A 20,107-nucleotide genomic window follows, 5' to 3' on the forward strand; every position below is an offset into this window, starting at 1 on the left:
TATGGAATCTTCAACTTCACCAGGGATAAACTGTAATAAAATAGGTTCAGAGGAAGAGATAAAAAGATGTTTTAATAAAGCCTCTTGCTCAACATCCCTTTCTAAATGGGAAATACAAGGAAAATGCTCAACCCAATCTGGCATGTGATATTACTGATCAAAAGAGGATTTGACTGGGCATTTTGCAAAGAGAGCCTACTCATGGTTCCCCAAAAATCTTACTACACTTTTGTTCCGCTGCCAATTCTAGCATCTCCCAAGCTTTGGAAAATGGTAGGCGTTTCCTTTCTTCGATAGTAGATCTATAGGACTTCCTAGATCACCACCACATTCCTAGGGCAATGAGCTAATACTTTTCTCAGATGATTAATGGCGGTGGAGCATTTCCCATTAAACCACCGCGGTGGGGGGGTTCGGACAGGGGTACAGGGAGGGTTCCAGTAAAGCATTCTTGATAATAACGCATAACTGATTATAACCATGGGATAACTCAACTCTAGATCCTACATGTAGCCAATCCAGAAAGAGTGGAAGATTTTTCTTCAATAGATCTACTAAGGTCGCCGGGGTATCTTTCATACGCCAGACTAATCAAGCCATCATTGGAATGTTTATTTATACTGTCGTCCATTAATTGACTTTTATCCCTAGATATAGGAGAATCTCCTTCAATAAGGAGGGCATTATGATCGCTCCATTAAGTTTTAATTATAGTGCGATGCCTACACCAGTGCAAAAAGTATTTTGATACATATACATAATCAATAGTAAAGACATACCCCTTTCCTCTATATGTTGTATTAAATTAGAATACTCTCCTGAAAATTACTTATCACAACTTCTAGATTCATTTGGGCAACTAAATCCTCAGTGCCAGCCCCCTCGTATCACACAAAACAGTATCTGCAGCAGTAAGACACATGTCCACACCATCCATTTCACTTCCCATTTTTGCATTTAAATCACTGCAGATTAGAATCCTTTGCATAGACACATTTTCTATTTGCTGTAATTTTAAATTTGCAATAAAATCAAATAAATTATGAAATTGACTCAAGTAAGACATTGAAAACTATTTTTTGTAAAAATTAACCAAATAAAGATACTAGAACTTTTTTAGTTTTTAATTAGAAGGGCCTGATATGCTGGGCTACCCGTATTTATAACAGATATGTTTAGACATAATTTAAGCTTTACCCAGATGGCAAGGCCTCCTTTGCCTCTCCCATAAGTGGCGGCAATAGGAGGGCTGTTGGATAGCATGAGAAACCGGTGCAGTTTATAGGTTCCATGGCCCAAGTCTCTTAGAAAACAATAACATTGTATCGTTTATAAAAGCAAGCCAGTCAGGATTAAAGATCTTACTTTCGAGCCCAGCCACATTCCAACTAATTAAAGACAAACTGGTAGGCATGCTTAATTCATCTACCTGTAAAACCACTGCCAGAGATATATAGTTGGTACTTGAACTGATAATAATTTCATTGACCACTATGTCCTCGACAGGAGCTATTTCATTAGTACTTGATTCAATGGTAACCGTTCCGTTGTACCCAAGGGAGGGTTCATAGGCACTGTCCAAGATGACCTTACGTTGAGTACTAATTTCATTAACTGTAAACTCCAGGGCAAAGGCAGAGCCACCATTATTCTTATACAAAGCAGTCATTTCTGTGGTGTCAATGGGCTGTTTACAATAATTGGCCCGACATCTTTATCTCAGAGTAATTTGCATTGGCCAGAATATCGGAAACATGGATGGTTTCAGCATTGCAGTTTTGCGGTGCAACTATCCTTATTGATCCCAGAGATGTTTTACTAACGTAGAGGCATGCTCGGGATCAAATGACGAAAGTCATAGTCATACAAATTTGCTAGAAGAGTAAAACGATTTGTGCACCCAATGTTAAAAGTATCAACAAATTGGTGCAATGGAGGGCACATGGGCTGCTCAAAGTGCGACTCACGGGGACATGGTCTGTAAAAAAAATCCAAGTGGGAGAGGGCGAATGCCACTGTTTGCGGCAAATGGCAGCAAGCCCCAGGACAAAATTCTCTCTGAAATCAATGGGTATCTAAAATTCACAATGATACAGTCCCCATAGATACTCTTGTGGCAAGAGCCCACCCATGCGACACGTCGAATCATTATGATGTTGTTGTAATCCTGCGCACTAAAGTTTGAGTTTCTAACCAACCAGTGGCATACCTTATTGTGAAGCTCAGTAGGGCACTCATAAGATTGTTTTGAGACCGGGAGCACACCTGCTAGAACGAAAATAAATGGACAGCATGCAGAAGACAAGTTAATCACCTGCAATTGATGCCATTTTGTCACAGACTGTGTGCCCTTGAGGGGGTTCGTCGATACTTGAATAGGGGCAACAGGCGCTAGTGTACTGGGGACTGGAATTGGTCTGTCCGGCGGCTTATTAAACTGCGTGTTAGACTGGGTATGCAGTACTAATCTATGACTGATATTAGCCTTTGGTAGAATCTGAGGACTTTTTCTTGGTGGGAGAGGAAGAGAGTTCTGGACTGGCATATCAGCTGTATTAACACTTTATAAATGACCTTTTATTGCTCCAGAGTAACTTATAACAACTTTCCAACAGTTAACTCCAGACTATCGATCTATCTCTGATAGGCTTCAAACAGTCATTTAAAATTGCAGTAAATTTACACATCATAGTTTCGCACATTGAGTCCTGCATATCTCCCAGATGATATACAACGTCAGAGTCCGACTTTGGGGTGAGAGACAGTAATGTTGAATCTGCCAGACATCTGGATTTATGCTTGCCCATAACGACCAGTGGGTTTAAAGGAGAAGAGATGGTCGAAGTAGCCTCATTAGTCTTAGTTACATCAGTTGCGACAGAGTAATTGCTGCAAATTAGAGTTTCTGCATTAGGCCTAGTACTTTCTTGTGCGTCAGTCCTTGACACTTCCCAGGCTCGCACATCTTGATCAAAAAGGGGAGATGCTCCCCCGCCCTCCATTGACAGTCGCTTCTCTGTTAAATCAATCTCCTTAGAGACTACGCACACCGCTCGTGCCAGAAAAGAGTCAATTGTGTTCAAATTGCTTCTTGTGTTCAACTTTGTGTTAATATCCCTTCTTTTGCCCATATTGATGCACTTAATAGGAGTACTTATAAAATATTGGGCTTACCCCAGTCACTGCCAGCTTCCTGATCTGCTCCTTGGGTGAGGGATGTTTCAGCGTATAAACGCACAAGGAGTTACTGCACTGCACTAACTCCCCTCAAAATCTTCTCAAGAGTCTCCTAGTATCAGCTTGTTAATTGAAAGAACCAAGAGGGGGCCCAGCAATGGCTGGCCGCAGACAGGCACAGACTGTTCCGGTCTTGCCCCAGGCACATGTGCGCGTGTCCCACGTAACGGGAGCCCCAAGCAGCAAGAGATGTATGCCTCCGGGAGTGTAAGAAAAATGTGAGCGGCGGCTAGTCGTGGGTGTGTTCGAGCCTGAAGTTAACTGCCCCCCACCGACATATTGAGCATCCCGCGCAACAGGAGCCCCAAGCAGCAAGAAATACACACCTCCGGGCACAGAAGAATAAGGTGAGTGACGGCTTGCCGAAAGGCATGCTCAGGCCTGAAGTGAGTCCCCTGCCCCCTCCGATACAATGGGCGTCCCATGCAGCGGGAGCCAAAAGCAGCAAGAAATACCCACCTCTGGGTGCAGAAGTACAACGTGGGTGGTGGCTTGCCATGGCTGTGCTCGGGTCTGAAGTTCTCTGCCCTCTAAAATAGAATGGGCATCCAGCACATCGGGAGCCCTAAGCAGCAAGAAATACGCGCCTCTGGGCACAAAAGAACAACGTGGGCTACGGCTTGCTCGGGCCTGATTTAATATTATTTCTTGCAGCAGACAAACAGAACATTGTGGAAGTGTTTAATAAAATCAGACTTTTTTCGGATCTAGGCAGATTCAAAATCAATCATTCTAAATCTGAGGTTCTACTGTTCAATTGCTAAAACTAAATCCTTCCATCTGATATGCGTAATCAAGTCTGCAGGTCTAATTCAATTAGATACTTGGGGATATACGTGTCGCATGACGTTTCACAGCTATATCGACTCAATTGTGAACCAATGCTTTTGACAGCTAGGAAGCTTCTCAACCAGTGGCAGACTGTACCGCTCTCTATGGTAGGGAGAGTAGCAGTGATAAAAACGATGATTCTCCCGCTTTTTATTTTAATTTTTCAAATGTATTAAAGTCTTGGTTACATTTTTCTATGAGATGGACCAAATGCTACGTAATTTTGTTTGGTCAGGGAAGAAACCTTGTACAAAACTAAACACTCTACCGCCATCCATTCAAGAAAGTGGTCTTGCACTCCCACATTTCGAAAAATATTATCAGGCAGCTTTTATCGACTGGTGTACAAGATCCTTTGCTAGACGTGATCTGGGAGGAAACTTCCATTTGAAACAGATGCTTCTAGAAATTGGTATCCAGCTTATTCCATTTATAAAGATTCCCAAGGTTCCCAAATGTAGTATATACTGGAAGCTTCGGGGTATTACTGCTAGGTTTTCTCAGCTACAGGAAGAATATCAGTTTATCCCTTTTCACCCTGAAATCTTGATTGAGTCTAGTAGTGAAGTAGGGCTCCACGTGAATAAGAAAAAGCATATCAACCTGGGAGAAGGGGATACATCGCTTATAAGGAGCAATAAAAACCTGGGATCCGTTGAAACGAATTTCTCCAGGACTCCCCCCTACATTGCTTTTCTCCTTTTTCCAACTGTGTAATTTTATAAGAAATTTTCAACCTACTAAAGATGGTTTGGCGAATTTGATCAGCTGTGCTTATTATGTGAAAGAAACTAGAGGGATAGGGAACTGGTATCAGATCCTCCAGGAGTAGCTGCATGCAAAAGAAATTCCAAAGGTATTACAAAAGATCCAGAACTCCATAGGCTGTCAGCTAGATAGGCAATCATGGAGAGCAGACATTATCTGGGCACACAAAGCCATTAGAGGGGCCAATTTCAAACGTATTGCATTCTTTTGTAAGTAGCAACTGTATTTCACACCATCTCGCCTTCATAAGAAGTACCCTTCTATTTCAGATACCCGTTTTAAAAGCAATTGTCCCAATGGGGATTGGCTCCATATTCGCTTCTTTTGTGTGGCTTTAGTAGAATTCTGGAAGCACATTTTCTGCTGGCTTAACGACAAGCTCCAAATAGACTTAGTCCCTGAAACAAAAACTGTTGTTCTAGGTATTGTAGACTCTTTCAACTTATCTATTCGACAGCATCAGTATATTTTTGCATTTCTTATCGCCAAGTCCTTGATTCTGCAAAAGTGGAAAGTGGCTGAGGCCCTTAAAATGAAAGAAAAGCTGTATTCGCAAAGAGTAGGAGCTACAGCTAAATTTCAGGGAATTTGGGGGTTAAAAGTAGATTTGCACTAACTACATGGATATTTTCAGGGTTCTGGGTTTTTCCTTCCTTGAATCTGGTCATTGTTAAAATATGATGCTAAATATTTCTCTATTTGTACTCTATATATTTATATACATGAATCATATAAGTATCTTGATGATTTGTGGCTTTAATGCTTTCTCTTCTACTACCTGCAATAGTATTAATAAAAAAAAGAATTAAAAAAAAAGTCCTCTGCCCCCTCTGATACAACGGGCATCCCGTGCAGCGGGAGCCCCAGGCAGCAAGAAATACGCGCCTCTGGGCGCGGAAGTACAAGGTGGGTGGTGGCTTGCTGTGGGTTTTCCTTGGGCCTTAAGTTCTCCACCCCCTCCGATACAAGCAACAAGAAATATGCGCCTCCGGCACGGGGCAACAACTTGGGCGGCGGCTTGCCACAGGTGTGCTCAGGGTCTGAAGTCATCTGCCCCCTTCGATATAATGGGCTGCCACTCCACTTAGTCATCAGGGTCAAATTAAAATAAGCCCTGGTAAAACTGCTCAAACCGGCCCCATGCAGTAGGCGGTGGTGACTAGAGTGGGGCATTAGGCCTTCAAGGCTGGCTCATGGCAGCTTTGAAAGAAGCCCCCTTCCTCCAGCCACTGGTAAAATACCAGAGTGCAGAATGCAAGGACCGGCCCTACAATCAACAATGTAACAGCATAGATAGATACTTGTTGAATGTGTTCCTTATTATCGGGCAGTACAACCAGTTGGTGATATACACAATATAAATAAATGCATACCAATATGTTATGTTATTTTGACCGTGCACGCCGGCTATTTATACTCTTTTCCCACTCTTTTCCCTCTCACACAAACTAGAAAATTCCCAAACGCAAAAGAAGCAGAAGGAATTACAGGACATACATATGCCAAGAAAACAGAATGCGTGAAAGAGAGCGCACAGTGTCTGGATCAGAAGGTCCCCTATCTGAGACACACAATCAACATGAAGGCCCTTTCCCCCAAAATGGCGCGACGGTCGGGGGAGGCAGACAAAAAGAAAGATAAACGCGTGGCAGCGGGGCTTTGGCATGCACGTCAAGAGGTAGTGACAGGGGTCAAGTTACAGACAGCAGCGGGGGCTCAAAGGATCGGAAAGTGCAGCGGTAAATGGACAGGGCAGCCAGTTGTGCTAAGCCGCTGAAGTGGAGGGAATCCGCCAGTACGGGCGAGGCAGCAACGTGTACATGGTAAAAGGAGAGCCCGGGCGATAGGCCAGGAAGGTGAAGAAGAGTTCAGGAAGAAAAGCGTCTCGACTCACTCCGAAGAAAGGCCCAGAGTGAGGCTTACCGGCCTACAGGGAAATGTTGAAACTGGGAGGTCCAAGGGCTGAGGCCGGGTCAGTCGTGTGCTGCACTTCCAGCATGCTTCGCTTCTGACACTCGCTATGTCCAGGGGCGTAACGCAGGCCCGTTCGGCGCAGGGGGGCTTGGGAGGGGGCCATGCCTGCAGCCAAAGTGTATGAATATTTGTGAGATATGGGATACTCGGGGGGCCCTCATCACATCCTGCCGAATTCATTTAAATATTCTTTCAAGGAACGAGTGGATAAATACATTATTTAAAGTCTATAAGGCTTCATGGAGTTAACAGATTAAAATATAGGATTGAGAGAAACCTGAAAAACGCAGTCTCTATTAGCAGAATAAGAACGTTTGAAGAGCCTTCTTAAATGCTAAGAAATTATCTTTCAGGTGAATTGACTGATAAGAGTTCCACGAGAAAGCCAGAAACGAGAAGGTTCTGCACCCTAATCTTACTTTGAATACACGAGGAACGTGCAATAAGCGAAGAAACCTATTTCAGGTGCGTTCTAGAAAAACGTGCGCCCTTTCAACAGCAACCACATTAGAATCACCCGCGTGCCGGGGCATTAAGGGATGGTAGGACCGGTGAGAAGTCTGCCGCATGACAGGTTGGTCCCCGACGTGTTTTTCCCTGTCACACTGGCCTTCCAGAGGCACGGGTCACCCAGACATTCTCATGATGTCTCTGCAGATCACCTATGGGTCCCAGATCGATGCCAGGGTTCAGATACCATAGAGGCTCACTTGGCATTAATGCATGGCACGGACAGACACAAAGCTCTCACGCTGTTCTTGCATTCTCCATAAAAGAGGCCACTGTGCGGTTAATGCTGCGGCTGAAGTGCAGAGAGCTACGGCCCTTCAAAACCAGCGAGTGAAGGCACTTACCCACTGATAGGCTGGCCCCTCGACGGCACGAAAATGCGGAAAATGAAGTTTTCGTGAAAGTTAATTAGAACAAAATATGATGGTAGGTTTAATGAACTTCTGCGTCCTAATTATCCAAAGCAGAATCAAGGGTGAACGCAAAGCTTGTGAATCTGAGTGCTTCTCCCAGAAACCGGAGACCATGACTGTAAATGAATGTTTGTGTTGTGTCGGTTTCCATTATTTATCTCAGGTTTTTGCCATTTTGGGGTATTTGAAAATGGCCCCTTTTCAATCACTATAATGTGTATTATTCATTGTTATTGTAAATGCGAAATTGTATTCAGAGCAAGCGCCTGTCATGCTGTAGATAGGCGCACACAACCCCGTTATCATTACCCGTTACCACATCAAACCTACTAAAGTAAAGTGAAATGTGGTTTGAGAGACTGGAACTCAGGATTTCTTGCACATTGTACCTACATGCTTGTGTGAGTTTGAATTATTGAAGGACAATCTGTAAGAGCAAATCATCTGCAGACACCGCTTTCTGTGAGCAGATGCATACTGTTCTGGAGAGGTGTTTCGCAGCAGCCAGAGCCGCTGACCCCAGCGTACAGGGCTCACGGTTTGATCCCCAGCACTGGCGGCAGCTCAGCTCGGTACCATGTGACTCTGGGCAATAGCTCACTTAATCTCACCGATGGCCCCCAGCGCCTTGAAACCTTAAGGGGTGAGATGTTCGCACTTAACAAATAGGAATTATTTATTATTATAACAGTGCATCCTGGGGTCATAAATTAGCCACAGACACTTGGTATAACTTTGGGTTCTTGCCACACATCCAGCCAGATTCGAATTAAAGACCAATTTTGTGTCAGGGAAATCTACAAGTGATGGTACAATTCACTAGCACATAAAACCCCTAAAAAGAAAACCCCAAAAAATTTAGGAGGTGGAAGTCACCATTCCTCAGCACCACTTGAATGGGGAGGAGTAGGGAAGCTCTAAACATCCACTTCCATGCATTCAGTGCAGGTGTGGTGCATCAGAATGTATTTGAATCAGTAGAGAGCTAACCATCTCATGCAGAGAATGACAAAGTAATTAACCTAACAAATGAACCAAGTGAACCAGGACATAGTAACTGGCATGAGAAGTAGACCATGGCATAGTAACAGACCGATGCAAAAAGAACAATTGATGGACAGAATGCTGAACAAGGTCAAACACTCACCCCCAATACAGAGATCTGGGCCGACATCCAACGTATTTTTTGCTCACCACACCATTCCAGTTTGGTCCTAAGCCATATTCAAATCAATCTTGGCTCTGCTCCCCTTTTAACCAGTCCTGCCCAAACTGCCAAGCCAGGTCCTTCCCGGACCGGAAACAAGCATCCTAGGACTGGTTTCAGGGTATCACCCCTCATCAGGCAGGCTAGCTTGACTTCAGTGGCATTAAGAGCAAGTGTCCTGATATCTGGGCATGACCGTCCCAGTTAGGGCAACAAATGCAAAAAGAACAATTGATGGACGGAAGCCGTCACAAATGAACTCATAGTGATTTCAGACACAAATGGTCAGCAGTAGTTCTATTCCTTGATATAAGTGCCACATTCAACACAGTGTCTCATTTGACACTCATCAGGAGACTGGAAGAGGCTGGCATAGCAGGGAAAGCCCTTTATGGTTAACCTAATTTCTGAAAAAACAGAGGTTTTTAGGTTTGGGAGGAAACATTCTGTTAGAAAACCCTCACCTTGGACCAAGGGGTGCCACAGGGCTCATCTCTGAGCCCTACCCTGTTTAATGTCTATATCCAACCGCTGACAGACATCATAATGGGACATGGGTTTTCAATGGCATCATATGTGGATGAGACCAAGATGACCAGCTCACCTGTTTCTAGGAGGCTTACACACCCCCTCCACAAAACTGAAATAAAAAGTCTGGGTTTGTTGATAGATTGCCATCTTACCAAGGAGACCAGAGCCAAGAAACTAGGTGCCTGTTACTCAGAATACTCAAAGAACAAATGTTCAAGGCCTTGTGTTTTCATACCTTGACTGTGTCAACTCAGTCCTCTGTATGTGATCAAGCATCTCCAAATTGTTCAGAATGCTGCTGCCCTGATTCTCCTGAAGAGTCCAAAGCAGCATTCTTTCTTGTCATCTTTGGTAGGTCTACATTGGTTGCTGACCCTCAAGAGAGTCAAACTTAAATCGCTCTGTCTGAGTGATCTATAATAAAAGTTTTTCTATAATTCAACAGTTGTTAACTCCCTACAACCCCAAAAGATCACTACGATCCAAAGATCAGAAACTCCTCACTATACCAAAAATAAAGAAATCTAGGTGCGGAGGTCATTCTTTCATCTACTTGGCACCAAATCTTTAGAACACGCTGATTTTATCCTTGAGAATGATTGAGGAAGAAACAAAATTTCAGCAACTACTTAAAACTTATCTCTTTGAATGAGCGACTTGTTTGATCCTCTGTGCGATGGACCTGTTTTTACTGCTGGTAGGCCCGTTGGGTAGCCATGCACTTTACAAATCCCTAGCATAGCATAGCACTGAAAGTCCATTTTAAATGCTGAGCTCAAGCATTTCTTTTCATTATTTTATTAGAAAATCATCGAAATTCAGCTGCAGCCACAGTTGGTTCTTTGTCTCCCTCTCTCTCTTTCTCTGTTGCAAAAGTATAATTTAGAGCTTTCTTGGCTGAGGAGATGTATTTGAAACAATTTGAAATTTAATGTACTTAACCTCCATTACTATGTTCGTTGTAATGACTGTGCAGAACAGTCCATTATATTAAATTGCATTTCTCATGTTTCTGTCTAATGAAAAACATTTGCAAATACAGGTTTTAGAAAGTAACAGCTTGACTGGCTTGCTTTGCAAGTAACATTTTGGTACCACCTCTCTACATAATGTTATGCTATAAAACCGTGTGCTGTTTTTGTCTAAAACAGTGGTTCTTAACCTGTAGTCCGAGTGCCCCTGGGGGCCCACAAGGCCTACTCAAAAGGTTCGCAACTGTTTTTACAGAATTTAATATTAAAATTAATAAAGTATATACAAATAAAGAAGCAAACTGGACATTCAAAACTTATTCTAAATTTCTTTGTGAATTACACAAAATATTTCAATATTTGAGCATTTGTTTGTTGTATTATTGTTTTTGTATTTTCGTGTATTTTTTTGATGTCCAAAACATAAAAATTTCTGAGATGGGGGATATCCGGCTACCAATAATGACTCAAAGGTGGTCCCCGGATTTCAGTAATGATTCGGTGGGGCTCCATAGAAGTCAAAATGGTAAGAACCACTAGTCTAAAACATTATAAAAGGTCGGCGAACAAACATTGTTTTTAGAATTTAGGGATTCAGGATTGTAGCTTTGCACATTCAGACATTTTAGACTTTAGATACATTATTACACTTTGCTAGGCAGCACTGCACAGGTTAAACGTGCTGTTTTTATTTAAGGAAGCCATTGCTCACATTGCTACTTTATTGTGCTCTGTTCAGAACAGAGAGAACTGCTGTTTATTTTATATAGGTAGGGCTAGAAATGTGGTTCTTTGTCCTTAGGATTTATTATGATGATGATTTAATTTATGCTAATTGCCAAATTACGAATTATGTTTGCTTTCCGTGGTTTTAACTTTGATATCTGAATAAATCTGCAACTTGAAAACTGGAGAAACCTAGCTGTGCACATTTCTTGAAGGTCTAAGGTCAGTATTTGAGCACTAGAATCCCTCTTTTCTGCGCATTGACCCACCTTGATATGCTTAGGGTAAAGGCAACAGTTTTGGTGTTGGAGAGTAAATAATCATGTCATATTAGGCATGGTCACTCTCTGCTGGATGGTATGACATCCTGTGGCACTTCAAATAGAGACAGACCGAAAGGTGGGAAGGAATGGTAAAGCATATGACCCTTCACAAAATAGAACACTGATGAGCTTATAAAGTGGGAAAGACAGAAACCAGGCTAAGCTATGCCTAACACTCCCACGTCCCTACTATTCATGAATAGATTTCCAAGTTGCACCCTCTTTGGACAATCATTTTGCAATCAGGCACAGCACGTGGCATGTAATAGAAGCTTTCATGTAGATGGCAGCAGACACAGCCCATTTCTACTTTCCTTTTGCTGAAAAACATGTTTGAGCAGCCTGGAAGTGCGTATTTGCAGGCAAGAGAATAATCAATTTAGGGAAACTAAATGTAGTATAGTAAGGGAAAGTAGCATTATAAATTGCACAATTTGCTATCTCCAAAGAGAGGCATTAGTCTGTGGATGCTTTATCATTGACGTCAGTTCTGGTAAGATCAAGCCCAAGAACCAGGTCTTGGGTCTGTTCTTCATCCCACCAGCCAGTGCTCAGTAGTGAGTTTGATCAGTGTGGGTATTAATACAGTTTACAGCGGTACCATCATGCTCGGTGGTTGATTGTGTCTAGTCAGGGGTAAAGCCCCCAAGCAAGACAAGGTATGGAGGCCAAAGTAATATCTGATAGAAGATGAAACAAGGATAACATAAACGTATTTTCAGGCCCTTAAGGACCACACTGAAGCACAAAAACATAGCCCTGGTTAACCAAACAAGACTCTGTCTAATTATACCCTTCAATGAAGATATTCCATACCTAAAAATAAATATTTATTTTCATTTTTTAGGTCTCGCCCTGGCCAAAGCGCGCAAAGCGCGTTCTCGCCGCGAGACTTATAGCCGTCAGCTCTGCTTACAAAGAGCCAAAAGGGAGACAAGAGATGGGCATGCGCAGCATGCCGGAATCAGATCAGGTTGCGCGCATGAACACGCGCTCCGATTCCGGCATGCTGTTCACAGACGCACGCACACACACACACACAGGCACACACACACACACACGCGCACACACACACATCCCCTCCCTCTCTCTCTCTCCCCCCGCACTCCCACTCCCACTCACTGGGCTCTTTCCTTGTGTCCCTCTCCCTCCGCAGCGGGTCAGTCTCACCAGCAGGCTCCAATTCAGGCTCGGAGCTTGGCCTATCTTCTCGGCGATCCTCAGCTTGTTCAATTACGTGAAATCGTCATCGCGCGGTCTCCATTCTAGGAAGCATTGTGCGCTAAGCAAAAGGAGTACTTTTCTGGTTGTCAATGCTATTGCTCTGTGAGCGTACGGTGGATACTTGCCAGGGCGCACGCGCATTGTGCGACGAGTTGGGAGGGGGCGGCGCGGGCAGAGTGAGGGATTGAGAGAGGAGCATGAATGGGCCAAAATGGCGGATACTGTGCAGGTGAGATGGGGTAGGCGGGAAAAGGGTCCATAGATGGGAAATTGGGAGGTGGAGCTGAGATGTGTGGCGGGGAGGCTGGAGAAATGATGGGTGGGAAGAAAAAGACTTCGGGAGCAGAGATATCCGAATGCACGAAGTACAGAGCAAGAAGCAGCAACACATGGCCTGCCCACCTCCCTGTTTTCAGCTTTAGATGCACTCACCGACTTGTGTGATTAGTTCCAAATGCATGCATTGCCAAATTAGATCTTCCTATAAGCTACCCCCTTTTACTTTACTTCTAGTAGTGACCTCTAGACGTAACTCATTTTCTGTCTTGCATTAACCACATATGCAACTCACAATACGTACCCATTTCTGCTGCATACCACATCCACCATCTGCTCCGTAACTCAAAACCACAGCCATTTTTATTTTTTAAACATACACTTACACACTACTTCTGGCCCTCAAAAAACTCTCATCTGTTACTACCCCTTGGCCATTACTACCCTCGGTCAGAAGTCAGCGGTCATGTTGCTTGTTAGCTTGGCTCTCTTGATTATGTACCTGTCCACTTGTTGCTTATTTGCACGTCCCCCTGTCGCTTATTTGGATGTCCCCCTGTCGCTTATTTGCATGTCCCCCTGTCACTTATTTGCATGTCCCCCTGTCGCTCATTTGCATGTCTCCCTGTCGCTTATTTGGATGTCTCCCTGTCACTTATCTGCATGACCCCTGTCGCTTATTTGCATGTCCCCCTGTCGCTTATTTGCATGTCCCCCTGTAGTTAATTTGCATGTCCCACTGTCGCTTATTTGCATGTTCCACTGTCGCTTATTTGCATGTCCCACTGTCGCTTATTTGCATGTCCCACTGTCGCTTATTTGCATGTCCCACTGTCGCTTATTTGCATGTCCCACTGTCGCTTATTTGCATGTCCCACTGTCGCTTATTTGCATGTCCCACTGTTGCTTATTTGCATGTCCCACTGTCGCTTATTTGCATGTCCCACTGTTGCTTATTTGCATGTCCCACTGTCGCTTATTTGCATGTCCCACTGTCGCTTATTTGCATGTCCCACTGTCGCTTATTTGCATGTCCCACTGTCGCTTATTTGCATGTCCCACTGTCGCTTATTTGCATGGCCCACTGTCGCTTATTTGCATGGCCCACTGTTGCTTATTTGCATGTCCCACTGTTGCTTATTTGCATGTCCCACTGTTGCTTATTTACATGTCTCACTGTTGCTTATTTGCATGCCCCCTATTGCTTATTTGTATATCCCCCATATTACTTATTTGCATGGAAGCCTGTTGCTAGTCCCCCTATTGTTCATGTATTCCTCTTCGTTCCCATAACCCTCATTATTTTGTTACCATATCTATGTTCTTTTCGTGTTCACTTTTCCTCGTCTCAGTGACCGAATGCTGCAAGTGCCTTGTTGGCTCTACTTAGTGCCTTGTTAACTGAACTTAGTGCCGTGGTGCCTATGCTTGGGCCCTTGTTGTTCATGTTGGTACCTCCTTGCAGTGACCGAATGTTGCAATTGCCTTGTTGGCTCTACTTAGTGCCTTGTTAACTTAACATAGTGCCGTGGTGCCTATGCGTTGGCCCTTGTTGTTCATGTTGGTACCTCCTTGCCTGTTTGTGTCCCTGCGCCCCTCACCTGTTGTCCTTTTATTTATTTTTAACACATCTGTACGTCCTCCCTTTATTATTTTAAAGCTCAGCAGACAGCACAGCTGTCTGGTTTGCTAACAACATCATGGGGACATTCAGAAAGTTTCCCTGAGAATGCATTCTGCCCATTGTTCACCATTGGCTTTGTGATTTGTAACTCACATTTTCTTGCTTTCTATCTGCTGACTATATTTGTTTTTGGCTGTTCAGCTTGAGTTAGTCCCTTCCGTTGCCCAAACTCTATTTACTGCATTCTTCCACTAGTACTGGATTTCTGTAAATATGCCTTTAAATCTTATTCTTATGTTGTCACATTTGCTGTGCAAGACACGGGTAAAATGTCAGGCTCTGTCGTCCAGGGAGCTTGGTCTTTATTTGTCTTGAAAGTGAGAGGACTTATGTGAGAGGATTTATGTGATAATCATTCTGGTTGCCGGGGGAGTGCTTGAAAAAGGCTGTATACCGTTTTTAGGTCTCGCACCTGTGACACAGGGCGAAGCCCTGTCGCAGCGAGACCTATTCCAACAAGAAAGAAGGGGGTTCCCAGTGGGCCAGCGGCTCTGCTTACAAGGAGACAAGAGATGGGCACGCGCAGCATGCCTGAATCAGGTCAGGTTGCGCGCGCGTTCACCATCTCCGGTCTTCCTTGAAAGCCTCATGCACTTCTCGCATACACACACTGCTTTAGTTTTAGCTTCACACACGCATGCACACACACACACACACTAGCGCACACACAGAGAGACACACGCACGCACAAACACACGAGCGCACACACAGAGACACACGCACGCACACACACAAGCGCACATACACGCACACACACACACACAAGCGCACACATACAGAGACACACACCACACCACACCCCCAACTAAGCCCCACTCACCACATCGGCGCCACTCCCCGCGTCACCACTGCTCCTCTGGTTATTCTTTCTCTTTCCTAGGGCGGGTGCTGGTCATTCCAGGCTTTACACGTCCTCTTTCTCTATTCATAGAGGCAGCGATCGCGTCGTCTGTCCACTATTTAAGCGCGCGACACAAACGGAGGAGGTAGGGCTACACTATCAAGCCGCTATTTGACAGGCCTTGATACTGGTAGGCTGGCGCAGAAAAAGAGCGGTATGGGGGAGGAGTTAACAATGGCTATAGAGTATAATGGAGGGGTACTCCAGGAAATATGATTGTGGATGGACAGAGAAAATGGGAGATGCCTCTCGGCCTGAGAGGTGAGAGGCACCGGGGCGGCTGAGGAGAGCAGACCTTGAGTGACGAAAGGCGGTGCTGCACAGAGAACTAGTGCGAGATTAAATAAAGGAACTCTTATGCCACTTGTGTAGCGCTTGTGATGCTAAAGGGTTGCCTCGAAACGCTCAGTGTGACCACATTTTTTAAGCCGGGAAAGAGCATAGACAAAAACGTAGGACTGCAATTTGCCTGCGATTGTTGTCACAGTAACATAATAACAAAACCTACTGGTTTAGGACTTCCAATGACGTATGGATATGGTTACCAGATAAGAACACAAAGCGCAAGTTCATGATCTTTCTTTTAGATACTTTTATAATCTGCTAGTTTAGTCCAGTTGGTTTTAAGTATGAGCAAACTGAGTTTGGCTGTAACATTTGCAGTAGTTACACCGCTAAACGATTTAGCATATTGTAAGCTAGCAAAACTGTTCCAGCATGTGTGTGCGCTACAGTTTCATATTTGAACAGTGCTTTTCTTAACATTAGAATGGACTAGCTTTGGGCAAACCTGGGAGTCATGGCATATCAATGCAGAAACCAGGTTAATTTTAATTTCGTCTGTTGCGCACTTGGCTTTGATCTGCTGACTTTTGCAATAGCACACATTTGGAGTGAAACTTTGTAGAGTAACAACTTTTTGATTAGTAAATCGCAACTAGAGGGATAGTGGTGGAAAGTGCGAATAGTGCGGTGCTGCTCTGTCCCTTTCAACCCAAAACATGTATTTTATTTATGACGATGTGACTGGCCTGCTGTCCAATATAAGAATTTTCCCATCCCCCTTGTGTCTATCTATCTATCTCACTCACTCTATCGCATCACCACAGCATCACTCGGGGGCATCACAGAATCCCTCAGGGGCACCACAGAATCACTCAGGGGCACCACAGAATCACTCAGGGGCACCACAACATCACTCAGGGGCACCACAACATCACTCCGGGGCACCACAACATCACTATGCGCTACCACAGCATGACTGAATGCCACATCATTCGTCGCCACCACAACATCAATCCGCGCCTCCACAGCATCAATCTGTCAAACCTTTCAACAACTGGCTCAATTATGTTTTCTCAATGTTTCAAGCTTTATTACAAATGTCACAAAAAGATGTTAATATTTCACCTCTGTTCTTGGATTTAAGTCACAATAAAATACACTAAAGGTAATCTTCACAAAAGTTATTTTACAAAAGATAAAGGTATTGCCATTATAAATTACAATACCTTTATTTAGGTATTAATTATTTTAAAACATTTAAATCCATTGTTATTTGTAATATCAATACATCTAAGTCATGTAAATACAACACATATTGCATTACAAATGTTATAGGTGTCACATTTGCGAAAGTTAAAACTATTAGCATTGTAAATGCAAAGCTATTCATTTCACTATTTTCAAAACCAACATATAAATAAAATATGTGCCATTTACAATACCAATAGCTCAAACTTTCCTAATGCAAGACCTATTGCATTGCAAATGCTGATTATATATATTCCGTACAAGCAGTTACCCTAGAAAAGGGTGTCCAGCAATTGAAAGGAAATTGGACTAGGTTAAGTAGAATTTACTGCTGAAACAGCCATGTTTCAAGATGTTTTTAAAATTGGCTGTGATAAAAACAAGAGATGTTTGGAAGTAGGTGGAAAAGTCAAATTGTTAGCAGTCAAATAAGATAAAGAAAGAACTGTCTGCATTGAATCCTGGGGACAACTGCCAAAAGAAGTTTAGCTAAGCATAGGGCTTGACTCTACTGTGGTCTGTAGAATTTTATCATTTGACAGTAAAAGTCTTGGATGTTGTAATTCATATGATAAAAACAGTCTACACTTAAGGAATCTGTCTCAGAGAGTAACAGCGCTTCTGCAGAGATGTCTTCCCAATGTCTTTCTAAGGAGCGGATTAGCAATACAATCGGACAAAATATTTCCGTATGTGGTCTATCTATACAAATACTGAGATAGTAGATGAATCAGGTGCTTCAAATTTTGTGCAAAACAATACACTTCAACCAAAATGTCTTAATTTAAAAATTATACCAAATAGATTTATAACATTTTCTGCATTCAGTGGATTGTTCCCAATGATCATTAACCTCGTTTTCTTCTATTACAGGGGTCCAATCCTGCTTTTGCAGGCAAAAAACCTATCTAGGTAAGACTGGCAAAAGGATAGCTGTATGATAACCCACCTGAAGCCACTCCGAAGGGCGATTTGTCGCAGCCGTCCAGGCGTTGGTCTTGCCAAGTTTGTCCAGACGAGCATAGTGTGGGTACCAGGTGAAGGCGTCAATCCCCCATGTCTTGAAAGTACTGGACGCTGTGATCTGCTTATCAGATATCAGGTGTGATTTCATGCCCAGTGGCTCAGAGCAACCTGCCGTGTTGAAATACACTGTAACACAACAGTTCACAGAGAACAGAGGTGGTGAAAGGGAAGAGTACAGAGTCGGGTTCCATTGCAGCAAGCACAATGGAGGCGCAGCAGTGGTAACAGTTATGATTCACACTCAAATGCTGAAGTGCAATCAGCTCGCATGCTAAGCAGTACACCCACCAGCTGACAAACAACAAACTGATCTTTGGAAGCGAAAATCCCACTGAGAGCAACAAAAGAATATTTTTTCATTGTATTATTTCATCTACATGGTTGTTTGCTCTATTGATCTACTGAATGGTTGGATACAGAATAATTCTGATTGTACTATGAGAAGATCAAGACTCGTGTTGGGTATGGCCTTCTGCAATTTAAGGCAACAGACTTGTAGAAAGGCAGAAGGAAGTCTGCTAAATAAGGATTTGTCATACAGGAAAACCTTTGAGAAGATATATATATTTTACACTAGGTCCCTTTTAAGGTTAATTTGCACTTCAAAGCATTTTGGATGTACTTGAAAAACCGAGTTAAATGTTTAAAAATGCTGTAGTGTGGATCTCGGGTAGAGCACTCGAAAAGCCATGTTTCAGCAACCTTTTGGTACTCTCAGGGGTTTTAGTGTTTAATGAAGCACTGCAATCCAAAAGCATGCATATTGATGAACCAATCGCCTGAATAGCCTAACAGCATTTAGTTCTTGCACACCGAGAGCTCAAGCAAGCCACCCTAAGTGAAGAACCTGAAATGATCTCATACTGGCGTTCCATGGGCAGGGCTGCATTCTCTAAAAACTGTAGTGTTCTAGTTCTTGAGTGCTATCTAAGACAGCAACTTACATTTCACTAATCTACTTGATATCAAAATGCTGTGTGAAGAAACCAACTGCTATGGAAGACAAATTTCAGAGTCCTTGATAAAGAAATATTAGAAGTTTTATAATCAAACTGTTCAATCTAGCCATGTCATAAGAGCATGGGAGATGGAGCCGCTATGTGTATTAACCAACCTGTAAAAAGTAATCATTGATGGAGAAATTCTTGTGGGCGCAATTTATTATTATTAATGGTTACCAGATGATCTTCATTATTCACTCTTTAGTCTTGGTTACAAAGACAATCGTCCTCATAAGTTTACGTGATTTGCAATGCCTGAAGTGGTTGAATTTCATGTAGAGCACATAGAATTCTGAATCAAGGATGCAGGTACCTAAGGTGAATCAAGCTTTATTCCATACACATTTGACAAATCATCGAGAGCAGCTTGAAGTAGGTTTCATTGTCAAACAAGGTTCATGAGGAGACCAGTGCAGGAGCATTCGGTACTGGATCCCAAGAGGCTTATTTAAGTATCTCCTGATCCCTACACAGAAAACATGGAGATCTAGTGGCCTAAAATGCTTGAGGATGGCAGAAGCGATAAAATGCACATTAAGATCTGTGTGGCGTCATTGGATGGTCTACCTCTCGCCTTCAGCCCTTCTCAACAGCCAACCGGTTGCTCAACAGTCGCCAATTTGTTGCGGATGGGCTGAGAGAAGGGCACGAGAGGAAACTGCAGAAAGTAAATAAGTTTGTTTTTTGTTCCCGCCGCTGCCCTAATGAACTCTGAGCCTAGGGTTGGGGCGTAACACATGCCCTGTAGGCCCGGGGTGGCTCTAACTCTTCTGTTGAGATACAGGAGCCCTATGGTTTAGCACTGAATATCAATACTAGACTGACAAAGTTAGTGAGAGGTGTTCCTTTGGAAAGCTGTTGCTACACCTCTAGGTACAAGAACACAATGTCAAGACTGTTGAGCTATATGCCACAGCTTTGAACTGCACAAGTTTAAGAACACCCATCAATGATTAGATTCACCAGTGTGT

At 43.3% G+C, this 20,107-nt stretch overlaps 1 protein-coding gene across 2 annotated transcripts in view; it reads right to left on the reverse strand.

Moving 5' to 3' along the window:
- Positions 1-20,107, reverse strand: part of LOC147733530 (lactadherin-like) — a 268,497-nt gene that overhangs the window by 50,935 nt on the left and 197,455 nt on the right. The window contains exon 8 of one of the 2 annotated variants that reach the window (XM_086958129.1): positions 18,059-18,261. In XM_086958129.1, the coding sequence (XP_086814255.1) occupies positions 18,059-18,261 (203 nt within the window). The remainder of the gene's footprint in view (positions 1-18,058; positions 18,262-20,107) is intronic. The other variant, XM_086958130.1, reaches the window with a different exon arrangement.

Source organism: Lissotriton vulgaris, chromosome 2_1, assembly GCF_964263255.1.
Source record: "Lissotriton vulgaris chromosome 2_1, aLisVul1.2, whole genome shotgun sequence".
Classification (NCBI taxonomy): Eukaryota; Metazoa; Chordata; class Amphibia; order Caudata; family Salamandridae; genus Lissotriton; species Lissotriton vulgaris.